The following is a 13,653-nucleotide window of genomic DNA, read 5'->3' as shown; positions in this document are numbered from 1 at the left end:
AAGTTTTTGTCGTATTAAAAAATCTTTTTTTTGAGTTTTTGATGTTTAAAGCTGCCAATGCATAAAGTTGTATCAGAATATAAACCCTTAAATATAAGGTGAAAACTAAAAAAGACTATAAAAAGAATAACAATATGATACTAACTAATAAAAAATATAAAATTAATTGCAAAGCATGAAAGTTTATATAACTTTTGCTTGTAAAATTCTAAAGTTAGATAGAATCTTCAATGAAACTTTATGTTAACTAAACTTAAATCTACTTACCCTATAACTTTGTACAGACCTACAGTTGGAAAAACAAGTGCAAAAGATATATTAAAAAAAGTTAAAGAGATTAACAAACAAAGAGTAGCTGTTCACACAGTCGGATTTGGTACTTTGGTCGATATGCAGTTTTTAAACAAGCTATCAGGGGAAAACAATGGTATTTCAAGACGTGTTTTTGAAAGTCTCGATGCGGCAGCTCAGGTAAGCTTTAAGTACTATTAATAGAACTTTTAAAGTTCTATTAGATTCAAAGTTTTAATTTTAATTATTTAGAAAAAAAGTTTCTGAACAAGACATTTTAAAAGCTTAATCTTTAGTTTAAGTATAAATACAACTTTAAATTTATTGTAGTTTATTTGTGATTCAAATAATAAAAAGTTCTTCAATTTGTTGTAGCAAGTTACTATTTTATCTAGACTGCTTATTCTAATGACTTATAAAATATTTGCAGATTCACAATTTTATAGATGAGGTTGTTACACCAGTTATGAAAAATGTAACAATCAATTTTGAAAATGATAAAGTTGGAGAACTGACCTCCAACCAAGTAAAGACAATTTACGATGGCATGGAAGTAATTGTTGCTGGGAAAATTCTACCAACGTTATTTTTGTTCAAATATTAGTAATGCTAGTTTTTAGTTTTCAAAAAACATAATGGTTATGTTAAAGAATTAAATTGTTCGATACTTACTGAATTGTGAGAGCTTATTTCAAGATGTTATTCAACTTGCACGTTTTACGCTTATCAATAAGGTTATACTGTATATATCCAGTTCTTAAAGACAACTGTGAAAACGAAATAGTAAAGTCTGAAATATCTGTACAGTTTAACTAATAGAAAAAAAAGTAATTACTAAAATGTTTTTAACTATCGGTTGTCTAATTGTAAAAACTACAAATAGTTACTAATCAGTATTTATTTCGGCCATCAGTAAGAAAGTTGAGATGCTTCGCAACATCAATAATATGTACTTAAAGCCAGGTTGATTAGATCTCAACATCGGTTTCTCGCAACTTTGCCTCGTAGACTAATAAGGACTAAACCGGTCGTAGGTTGTCTCGGATGCTGTTTTAGTTGGTCTTGTAGTGAAGTGAATTACTCATTAAACTATAAAAAGAAAGACTTAAAAATAAACCATTTTCATTAGAACAGAAATATATTGAACTTTGTATCTAAAATCGGCATACTGCGGCCCTCAAAGCAAAAATCTGCGGCCTTAAGTGTACTAATAAAGTAAAAACATACTTTATATAAAATATTGATGAAAAAACTTTCGTTTAGAATTTTATTCATAATTAGTAATTACTAGTACAGTCACCTCTCGCAAATCTACGCATTTTGTTTTGATATACATTCTTGTTAAGTCACGCATTTTAGAACTCTTTAAAAAAAATAGTTTTATTGAAATTTTTAAATTATCTAATATATTGGGTTATAAACATGTTTGATATTTTATATACAAATTTTATATCAAACTTCTTCAAAATTTTCAAATTCAAAGTGTTACAAGTCTGCTACCTCTCGTTTAGCTACGCATTTTTGCTGTTGACACAGTGTGCGTAGATTCGCGAGAGGTGACTGTATATCTTTAATGGTATGTTTTTTCATAAACTGTTTTTTTTTTTTTTTCTCGGTTGCTAAATTTTTATTTTAATAACTGTGGCCTGCAAAATACTATTTGCTATTATGTTGGCCCGCAAGTAGTTTTTATAAAAAAAATTGCCGGCGACTTATAAAATTTTGCTGACACTTTTTTAGATAAATTTTTTAGTAGAATTAAAGGAATAATTAAACACGAGTAAATATAACAAACTAGTTTACGTTAATAGGCAATTAAAAAACCAACTATACTTATAATTCAGTCGAATAGTAATTATCTCGTTTCTAAAGTTCAAAGTTTTATCTTTTGTCATTTTCAGCTTTACCCATCCGTTTTTTATTTAAAAGTTATAAACACACCAGATTTTTTGATAAATTTTGTTTTATTTTTTAAAAGATTAACGAATTAATGTTCTTTACATTTTTTCTTTATTAGATTAAATTTAATAAACTTGCTTGTGATCCTTTGTTACTACTCATATTGTATTAGTACTAGTTAAGTAAAACTATTTTATTATAAGTTTTCTAAATAATCAAAGTATATGTTTTTTTGGATAAAATATTCTTTTAATTTGTTCTAGATATAGTTCTAACATTAAAAATTTACTTTTTATAAAACAAACAACTAAAAATATTTGTTGTTGATTCACTATTTATTTATTTAAACAGTGCATTCGAGGACACTAGTAGGCAGCTAAGATCTATTAAAGGACAAGTAAATTATTTTAATGAACATTTTTATAACTATTAAAAGTGTAAATTTAACACTAGAAGTTATTGTTATTCACAATTCACTTTTCTTTTTTAAATTAAAGAATAAACAGATAAAAACCTATTTTTGAAAATTTGTACCAAATAAAACCTTTCTTAAGTACTTTATCTTTATTACCTGTAAGAAAATTTTTCAGATAACTTGAGACTAGCAAGTATTTATATATTTTAAGTTATTGCTTAAATCAGGTGCAAGGTAGATCAATGAATGATGATATATCGATAGACTTTGATATAGACGCAAGTGATAATCAGAGAGACCAAGCTCAGTTGGAAACTGTTAGCTTGTTTTTCAACTCTTTATTTAAAATTAAAGTGAAAATGTTTTTTTCTACGATCTCAAAAAAAAAGATTGATGAAGCTGCACTTGTTTTTGTTGAAATACTGTATACAACTAAATAAACTTTAACTGTGTTTAATTTTTTTTTAATGTGTTATAGAAGCTTATTTGAACAGGACATGAAATTTACAGAGAGACTGTGGAGTTATTTAAGAATAAAAGAACTTTTGAACCAAGCGAACCTTGCTGAGAACGAAACAATGAAAGAAAATCTTAAGCAGCAAGCACTTAATATGTCACTTTCGTAAGTTTTTATATAGTTAGAGTCTACTAAAAGTTTGATTAATAAAATTTCTATACAGTAGGATTATAAAGTATATGAAAATAATCAAGTATAACTTAACAGATATCTTATACGTAACTTAAATAGTTGTTGTTATATTACAAGGATGTACAAAAATGTTACAAATCCGAGAATCTAAATCATCTAACAACCGTAAATTTCGTTAAAATTTACAGAATTGTATTATAAACGTCACTTATCATTAAAATAAGTCAAATGCCAAAAAGAAAGTAACATTTAGATAAGACCTTGAAGAATACAAACAAAAATCTCAAGGTTTTAAGTTAAAATTAAATATTAAAAGTTTATAGTCAAATGCATTAATCTTTAACTTAGCCTTATAATCTACAGTAAAAATGTTATGGATTAGAAACGTCTCAATCTTACGAAAACGGTCCAATAACAAGAAAAAAAATCACAGGTTAAGACAAGACCTTTACGGATACAAATAAAAAGTTGCGAGTTCTAAATTAAAGTTAAACTTATTAAGTTCTGTTTCAAGGTTAAACTTTATATAAACTTTGTAGTAATAGCAACGTCACCACTCAAATTAAAACGGTCCAGTGTTCAAAAAACTAACAGTTTTAATAAACCATTTAAAAACCTTAATATAAAGTTCAAGGTTTTAGAAAAAAATTCATTATTACAAAATTTACAGAATTTCTTGGTATCAAATATCGAGTTTCTTAAATACTTTTTTGCTAATGTGACTTGCTCCCAGTATCACAATAACAAAAAGTTATTTGAATTTTATTTCTGTTTAAACACCTACTACAAATGTCTTTTATCAATACAAAAGTGTTTTTAAGGTTATTATAATGAATGAATTACAAAAATCAATTAGCAAAAATATGAAAAGTGAATTGGGTTAAACAATAAAGTTATTAATAATTATAATTGTTATCATTGTTATTAATAATATTATTATAATAACATTATTGATAATGATAGGATTTATTTAAAAACTTGTTTACTATGTATTTAACGTTCCTGGAAGAATATTAATTTACTTCGTATATTTATATTTTTTATCTTACTAATTTGACTCCCTACATCTCACATTCTTCTTAAAATTTGTTATGCTGAAAAACATATCTGAGTTAAAGTTTACAAATAAAGACAAACGTATCAACTAAAGTGAGACCCTTTATTTCTTGCTTTTAGGAGAACTAAGATGAAAACGTTGGTAATTGTTTATTACGATTCCAAAAATGACTAGCATCTATATTTCAAGGGTCAATATTGCAATTAAACCAGCCTACACCAGAAAATAAGTTTTAAACTACTTCAGCAACAAAAGTAAATGCTCCGAAATATTTGACGCCAAGGTCAGTTAAAGATACACCTGCTCTGTAGATAACAGATTGTTAGATCCTATATTGGAAAGACATCGAGACAAGTTTTCCAATAGATTTCAAACCACTGTGAAACAGATTATAACAGCCCAATATTCAACAACCAATTTGTTGCACACACTGTCAAAACTCTGAGATCGTACAAAATTATAAAGTTTTGAAACTATGTTATCAGAGCGAAATTTACAGCCTGGAATCAATCTTGGTGAATGAAGAAAGGCCTAAGTTAAACAAATTTATTAATAATTTACTAATTGGCATATATTTACTAAAGTTCAGCTTGCTACATTCTAAAACACATATTTGTTTGAATCCTTTATTCATACGTCATGATAATTTTAACTTATTTTCAAGGTATTAGTTTGCGGTATTTAAATAATTATTTGATTTGATTCCTCGATACAATTAATTTTGTTTGGTATGTCCTGGACAAGACGTTAAAAGGTATTCGTTGTAAGCGAGTCGATAACCGAAAGGTTTTTCTTGCACTTTTTGTGTTCTTTTTTTTTTGTCGTTCAATAAACTATGTATATTATTTCAATGAGAACAACTTAAAATGTTTCTTTTTTTTGTGTTAGAATAGTAATTCTGTAGAGTTTTGAAGACATGCTAAGTAGAAGAGAACTTATATAAAAACATTTATAATTTAAAAATTTTTGAAATTCAAATAAAGTAAAAAAATGTATATATTTGCAGTGCTAAGAAATTGTAAAACTAGTTAACAAGAAAGTTTGTTGCAGTAAGCATATATTTATGAGACGTGATACTTTGAACTAAACTTATTCATTTTACAAAAATAGTTATCTGTTACAAAGGTGTATATAAAACTTGCTTCTGTAGCTTTTTATTTTAGAAGTTTATAAATAAAAATTGGTTATTCTTAGTTTTATGTGCACATACTTTGATTTAATTTACAGAATTTTTTTTTGCTTCTTTTTCGACAATCTTCAGCTCTTTTTTCAGATTAAAACCATTTGCAGGGCGTTGCTCTGCTAATCTCCATACATTACCGAATGTAGTTTTAGCTGGAAACTTCGGAGTCGCTTTAACTGTTAGCGTTAGTGTCATTTCAAAATTGCGTTATTAAAACTTATTCATTTTTCTTTTAGGTTAGTAAGTACAAATAACACTAAATCAAATTAATACTATCGCTAAAAGCTAAATTTATACCTAACAAAACGATTTCTTTGTTACAAAAGCATTCATTAGTATTAGCAATACTTAATATACAAAAACTATAACACTATAAGAAAACAACAAATTAAATGACTCTTTGTTAAAGAGACTTTTAAGTTTCCAGCTAAAATGACATTAAGTAATATATCTACTATTATTTTTATTTAAAAAAAAGTTATTGAAAATAAAGCTAAAAATTTCCTGTAAACTGCATCAAAGCGTGCGCAGAAAAAAACTAAGGATATCCTAAAAATTCCTAAAACTTTCTATTTCCACTTTTATCTTACTAATTAGTTTTTTAATAAAAAATTTGGTAAATCAAAATACTTTTAGTGTGCAGTATTAAAAATTCTTTATACTTTTTTTATTTGTCATTCGTTTTTAAAGCAAAATGAAGTTCTTACTCAAAAGTTTATGTAATTTGATTTGTAACACATTTAATATTTAATAATTAAATTTAATTAAATAATAAAAAATAATATAATTTAATTTAAGTAACACTTAAAATCAGGTGAAATTAATCACTTTCTTAAAAACGTGATGACTTAGAATCACGTAAAAATAACTAAAATTTTGAAAACTTTTAAGGAAAATATAGTGCAAGTAAACTTAAAACTAAAAGTTAGCCTTTTATATTTTTAAGTAATTTTATAGCCTAGAAAAACGATTGCCTTCAAGTTTAGAATTTAAAAAAAAGTTTTTTTTAATTCATTTAATGATAAACCTAGTAAAAATTATAGGTATAACTTTGTAACTCCTTTGACTTCATTAATTGCTCTCGAAACTGATGACAAAAAAGTTTTAGAAAAAATGATCGAAAATGAAAAAAATCAGACAAATAATGTTCCTAAAAAATTAGCTGAAAAGGTAGTAGATCTTGAGAAAAAAATTGAATTCACAAAAGAAAGAATTTTCGAAGACGCTGCGTATTATGACTACAGTGATGAAGTAGATTATGGAGATGAGTATTCGTATTCTGATGTCGATGAATTAAAAGAGTATGAAGATTCTCCCATAACTTATTCTGATTATTTAAGCTCATACGCGCCAGCACCTCGTATGATGAAGACTTCAAAGAGTTTTACTTCTGCTTCTGCTAGTAGAGGAGGGTTTTATGGAGATCCTCATTTTGTTATACCAATTGCAAAAAAACTTAACTTTTGTTTCAACTGGAATAATGAAAAAACCCAGGTAAGCTACTTATATATTAAATTGCATGCAGATTAGTTTTTTTTTTTTGTAGAACTTATATACAATGTTTAATACTACTACCTATAATTTATAACAAAAATGTATTTTCGCAACGTTTAGCAAATGCATAACACTAATGAAAAGTTATTTAAAACTGTAAGCTTTTTCTTCTTTATATATTTTTTTTAAATAACACACAGCTATCAAAATACGTTATGCAAATTAATCTAACCAAAAAACTTTAAATCTTACCTTATTTTAAAATTTTGATATTTAAACTAAAGATAGCTAGTTTTTAAAGTGTATATAACTAATGTTTTCTAAAAAGTTATAAATTATACTTAAAAAGTTTGTTTTTGAAAAGTAAACATTTAATTGAAACTTTTTTTAAATACGGGTATCAACTTTAAAAAATTTATAGTTTTATAAAAAGCCTGATAAGTTCATGACTGTTTGTTTTAATTTACCTTTGAGAAGTATAATGCCAACGAAATTTAGCTAGTTTATAACAAAACACTTTTAAAGTAATATATAACTTTAAAGTTGTAACTTTAAAGTTACATATATTTTTTAGTTCTTATGTTACTAAACAAGATTCATAGTACATTATTAAACACAAAATTCAGTTAATTTTCGTTTAGTTTTATTTTCCTTCATTTTCTTTTCGTTAAACTGGTTGTTTTATTACTAAAGATTTAAGTGATAAAAAAACTATGTGTAATAGCTCGTAAGAAACTTTATAAGCATGTGGTGTACGACTCGATAACCAAAAGGTTCCTTTGTACACCAGGTCCTTAGACCAAACTTTTTGAGCGATTTTTTTATCGTTCAATAAACAATAGTAATAATAACTAAGTTCTCTAATTTACCTATAACTGTTTTTTTTTTAGTTTTACAATTTGTTCTACGATCAAAACAACAGTGTTGTTGTAAATGGTGTTTTTACAACAAATAGAAAAGAGTATACTTCAGAATCTCACAAAACGTTTGTATCCTCTCTAATGTTTATTTTCAAACAACAATATATTTATCTAAAAGTAAGTACCTTATAGTGATTTCAAACCAGTTTTTTTTTTTATTGAGCAAGTTTAAAATTTTTAAAACTTAGTTATAAAGGGTTATTTAACACAACAGTTAATATAAATAGTTTAAGTAACTCGTTAGTTTATAACAGTTAACAATAATATTTTACTTTGTAGTTTTTGATTTTAAAGTAGTATAGAAAAGTTTTACTTTTTAGAATACAATAATCTTTCTCTTGGGTAGGTACTTTGAACACAGCCTAAAATTGAAAACTAGTCTAAATTGTTAATTGCATTTTAAACATAAAGTCTTGGTTTAAAAATGCGTACTCAAAAGGAGAATTACTGTATTAAAGTTAAAAAATTGTATAATAATTTATAAATTTTTAAAATCACAGATTTATAAGATTAAAACACATGATCAACTCGAGAAAATTGCATTTGTTTATTTTATTGTATTTTTTTATAACTGTTTGTGTTGACTATAAATATTACTCCATTTACTGAGAAAATAGCTTATTTTAACCATAATAAACGTGTCTAACAAATATTTTTTAAACTAGAAAAAAAAAATTTAGACTTAAATAAGTATACAATACTAGTATAAAATAGTGTTTGACTTTATGAATGATTTTTGTTGATTTTTGGTTGATACTTTATTAAAATTTGAACTTTTTTGATTAAAATATTTAACCCCACTATACATTTATGAATTTAAAAGTTTTGAATGAGCAAAATATTTGTTTTTCTTTTTTTATGCATAAATGTTTTTTATTTATCATGTAAACAATGCTCTTAAAGTAAATTAAATTATTTACTTTACAGTTTACCATTTTGTTAGTTGTTTGATATTGTCAGATTTTTTCTCCACCGAAACTGGTCATAAATAGAATAGTTAAATAGCACTTCTACTACTTTTTGGTAGAAAACTAAAGCTATAATATTATCTGATGCATAAGTTTTCCCACGTTAATGTTTTGGTTCAAATTAAACCTTACATAAACATTCTGATGTAAAATTTTCTCCACATAGGGAACTTTTTTTTGCTCCGTTCATTTTTCACTTGAATAAATAAAAAAAATTTTAAATCTAAAAAAAATTTCTACAAAGTAGGTAAACATATTTTTTTAATTTTAAAACTTATTAAACAGCTTAGTCATAGTTAAAATATGTTTATAACATTTTTAAAACATAATCAACATAAGCTTTAAACAGGTAAGCACAGAAGATGCAGTTTTAACCACCTTTTCAGGAGTAAATTACCCTATAAACTTCAATTTACGTGGTAGTTTCTCACTTAGAGGTGTAACATTGACAGTCACTGAAGTTTCACACAGTCAAGTTTCAATAACTGTAACAACTTTAACTGGAACAACTTTTCATGTATAAGCTTTTTTATTTTTTTATAAACTAAAGCAGGCTTAAATAGCTATACTTATAGGTTAATTCACATACTCGAAGTTTTACAACACCATACCTCGATCTTTCTATTTTAACGATCGAAGACGATAAAAGTTTTTATGAAGGCATTATAGGGCAATTTATTAAATCTAATGTAACAGAATTTCATCAAAGTAGTGATGGGACTCTAGCATCTGCAATAATAAAGTATGAAAAATTAACTACAATTTTTGATTATTTTTTTTTTATATCAAGTGAAATATAATATTGAGTTATAAATTATAAATAAATTTCACAGCGGAAAACATGCTAATCTTAGAGTCAGAAAAAGACGTGACCCGACGACATTAAAGTATGTATCTTGTTGGCAAAGCGTAGCATTTGCTGAAGGAATTAGCAAACGATCCAAAAATGCTTATTTACTTTCCTCTTTACACGACACTCCTTTTTACAACGAAACTTATAACTAATTTTTTTGATAGAATATCCAACTGCAGTTAAGTAAAACTTAATAGATTTATTTGAAACTAAATAGAGACATAAGTTTGTTTTTTATTTTTTTTACTTAAAGTATGAAAATTTTTTAATATTTTGCTTTTTTACAAAATAAATGTTTCTTTTTTTTAATAACCTACTATTCTAAACAATTTAATAGTTTTATAACACTAAAAACTAATCCTTTTTGTAGTTATTTTTAAGCATTAAAAAAAAAATAGTTTAAACAAAGAACTTTTAATTTAGATAATTTGTGCCTTTTTGTCTTTTTTCATTTTGATGTTTTCTTCTTTTTTTTTGAATTTTCCAACGAGTGTTTTGTTTAAGCCAAAAAGTTTAAGTTTAAGCCGAAAGGCTTTTTTAGTACATTTTTCTAACATAAATATCTCATGAACTCGTTTAAAAATTTCGATATAATAAATTTCACATAAACAGCTATAACGAAAGGTCTTAGTTAAAATGTTTAATAAAGTTGATAGTGTAAGAAGTTTGTTTCAATTTAAACACATTATATTGCACAAGTTGATTTAATCAGTAAACTTAAATGTACTTATAATTCTCTCACGATTACAAAATATTAAAGGCTGATGTAATTTGTATCGCGAAATTTTTAGGATTTCTTTATCAGTTTTGAAACAGAATTAGCTAATTTAAAATCACAAACCCATGTTTTCATAAAAATAGTTAACTACAGGGTAGCTTTGCATTTTATTCATGTAATAACTTAAAACGGCATAGGTAAAATACTTTTTAAATAATACTTTATAAGAAAATATTAACTCAAAAGTTTTTTAAATTGCATATAACGTTTTATAGCAACTAGTTTACTTTTACTGTTTTGAACTTTTTAAACATAAATGATAGGAATATTACAACAAATTTAAATTTTAGAAATTAATACACTATTAAAAGTTCATTCGAAGTACTTTTTAACAGGAAAATAATTAATTTGTTTTAGATTTTTTACCCGTGCTAAAGTTTTTAGTTAAAACTAAAGTCTTTATTTTTATTTTTTAAGTCTCAAGTGTTTTATTTACTGGGGAAATTTAGCACGGTCAAAAAAAATTCAACTAAAAACACTGGTATCCTCTTTAAAACAAGGAAAAATTTTAAATCTCAAATTAAATACAAATATAGCCTTAAATCAGAGGTCGGCAGCCTTTTCCTATATTTTTTTTCTAGAAAAACTTGCTTGTGGGCGCACTGTATAAAAATTTTCCGCGGGCTGCTGTTATTTCAAAATATATAAAGTAATCAACATAAAATACTATTTTAAACCATAAGTATGATAAAACATGCAACAGTAGAGCACTAGTAATGAGTAGTTATTAAATCAAGGGCCTAATTAAAAGTTTTACCATAAAAAAAACTTGCCTTATGACTGCTTTTGAATAGGTATGTTTTGAGCCAAAATGTACGTGGCGGGCCGCAGATTTTTGCTTTAAGGGTCGCATTTGGCCCTTGGGGTGCACGACTATACAAATTCGAACAATTAAAATTCCGACAATTCAAATTTTTTTAAAAAAATTAAAGGGCAACAACTCAAAAAGAAAAATTTATTTTAGAAAATATATATGTAGGTCTAATTAATACCTACAGATATTTTTTTTATTTGGAAAACTTAAAATATTTTTTGAGACGGCTAAAGTTAGGTTTAAGGTATAGTAGCGTTTCGTAATTATTAGATTTAATTAGTTTATTTTCGACTACCACAATCTTTTTAGTTAGATCTACAACCGCTTTTTATATTTATTTTAAATATAAATAAGTTTTTAAGATATAGTCTCTTCAACATTTTTTTAAGAATTTGAATTGTCATGTAACCGGCTGACGGGCCGCAGTTTGCCGACCTCTGCCTTATATAAACAAAATGAATTATTTTGCAAATGTTAACATTTTTAGCTGTTATTTTTATTCATTTTGGACGTTTACGCAAGTTCAGCGTGTCTAATAATTAAACTGATTAATTTTATGACGTAACAAATCTTAAAGTTCAAGCCTAACTTCACTTTTTCCTTGACTTAAGTTTTATTTTACTATTTACTTAATAAATGACTGAGGATCTATTCTGTTAACAGAATAGTGAACAATTGTTTTAGAAAAAACCGTAGTGTTGTATAATATATATATACATTTATTATTAAACATTAATAATGTATATAATATATGTATATATATACATTATTGTATAATATATATAATTTAGAATTTGTTGTAGAAAGCCTTTCTATTTCAAAATTAACTTAACATTAGAAGTTTAGATATAAGCATATACATATGTGTATATAATTAATTTTAACCAACAGTTTTATACAGCTGTTTCATATAGGAGATATTTTTATCTCATATAAGCCTCAGTAAAACTTTATTTTATTAAACATATTTTGCAGAAATTTTGAGTTTATAAATTTTATAAATATTGTGACGTAGTAATAATGAATATTTTTGTGCAGTAGGTTAATTTTAGAAATGCGCTGCTTTTAGTTTTATTATTAGCTTATAAACTTGTGCATTTTGAAAAAAAATTTGGTTGTTGTTAAAAATTTTGTAACTTCGGAAAGGAAAAGTTATACTAGAAAAATGTTTTAAACTGCTCGTGTGCGCGTCTTGAAATTTTATAAGGTTTAATTTTGCTAAAAAAGAACTTTTAGTTATGAATGCATATACTTTCTCTTTTGCTTTTCTTGATTAGTGTTGTGGTCTTGTCTGATTTATTACTTTCGATTTGTTCTAGGTAACAAAGTTGCAGCCAAGTTTAGTGCTAAATTTTGATTTTTTCCGGCTTAGTATTTCAAATTTAATTTTATAATCTGTGTTGTTATATTTTAATTCCCAAATATAGTTTGCCAGTTATGTTGTATGTCTTTTATTAATATTTAAAAATGGTTTGTGATTCCTATATATTTCTTTAAAACTGTTTCCTGTAGATCCCAAGTACTGTTTGGTTGCTTTATTGGATGTTACTGTTGCTCTATAGATTATTTTAGAAGTTAGATACTGATTGTTTAAATGGCAGGGATCTTTGCGGCAATTGCAAAGTTTTCCCACCCGCACACTAATACCACCCAAAAATTATTTTCATTTTATTTTTTATTATTACATTCATTTATATATTATGATCTTGTAAAAGAATATGGTGTACGACTCAATAACCGAAAAGTTTTTTCGTACACCAGGTCCTTAGACCAAACTTTTTGAGCGCTTTTTTTATCGTTCAATAAACAATACTTATTTAAATTCTATTTATTTATTTTTTATTTTTGCTCTCACTGTTACCCCTAACTCTTAACCTTGGTCGGTAAGCGGTTCTTGGGTTTGATCGGGTGGAAATTACGCGCGGGTAGGAAATGATCGCGGGTTGGAACTGAGCGGCTCCCGTTTTCGCTAAAGAATGTGGTAATTATACTTAAGAATTGTTTGCATATTTTAGAACTTACAGTTAAACTAAATAGTGGGTTTAAAAGTATTATATCTATTTTCTAGTCTTTTATTTCTTTTTGAAAGAATGGTCTTGTCGTGTTTTAAGGTATCTTTGTAATTGACTGAAATTAATTCTTTTCGATATTCACTTTTACATTGTTAAAAAATACTTCATTGTTAGAAAGTTTTATGAGTCTTCTTTTTATTGTTTCAGGTAGTTGTTTTAGTACTTGCCGGGGTGATTAAAATTATTGTTTACGTATAAAGCTTATGAGTTTGGTTTGTTTTAAGGTTGGTTATTTGATTTTAATATGTTTAAAGATACAC

The 13,653-nt window shown here is 25.8% G+C and overlaps 1 protein-coding gene across 2 annotated transcripts in view; it reads left to right on the top strand.

Moving 5' to 3' along the window:
* The window catches only part of LOC145849619 (uncharacterized), a 50,555-nt gene extending 40,394 nt beyond the window's left edge, over positions 1-10,161 (top strand). The window contains exons 20-29 of one of the 2 annotated variants that reach the window (XM_082954591.1): positions 285-471; positions 722-873; positions 2,542-2,587; positions 2,833-2,922; positions 3,100-3,227; positions 6,538-6,988; positions 7,879-8,025; positions 9,226-9,393; positions 9,452-9,618; positions 9,710-10,161. In XM_082954591.1, coding sequence (XP_082810717.1) covers positions 285-471; positions 722-873; positions 2,542-2,587; positions 2,833-2,922; positions 3,100-3,227; positions 6,538-6,988; positions 7,879-8,025; positions 9,226-9,393; positions 9,452-9,618; positions 9,710-9,881 — 1,708 coding nt within the window. In that variant the 3' untranslated portion in view covers positions 9,882-10,161. Of the gene's footprint in view, positions 1-284; positions 472-721; positions 874-2,541; positions 2,588-2,832; positions 2,923-3,099; positions 3,228-4,430; positions 5,104-6,537; positions 6,989-7,878; positions 8,026-9,225; positions 9,394-9,451; positions 9,619-9,709 lie in introns of those variants that run through there. The other variant, XM_082954592.1, reaches the window with a different exon arrangement.
* The last annotated feature ends 3,492 nt before the right edge of the window (positions 10,162-13,653 follow it).

The sequence above is a fragment of the Thalia democratica genome, chromosome 2 (assembly GCF_965202585.1).
Source record: "Thalia democratica chromosome 2, ktThaDemo2.hap1.1, whole genome shotgun sequence".
Lineage (NCBI taxonomy): Eukaryota > Metazoa > Chordata > Thaliacea > Salpida > Salpidae > Thalia > Thalia democratica.
Note: the sequence above shows the minus strand (reverse complement) of the source record. Positions and strands in the feature narration are given on the sequence as shown.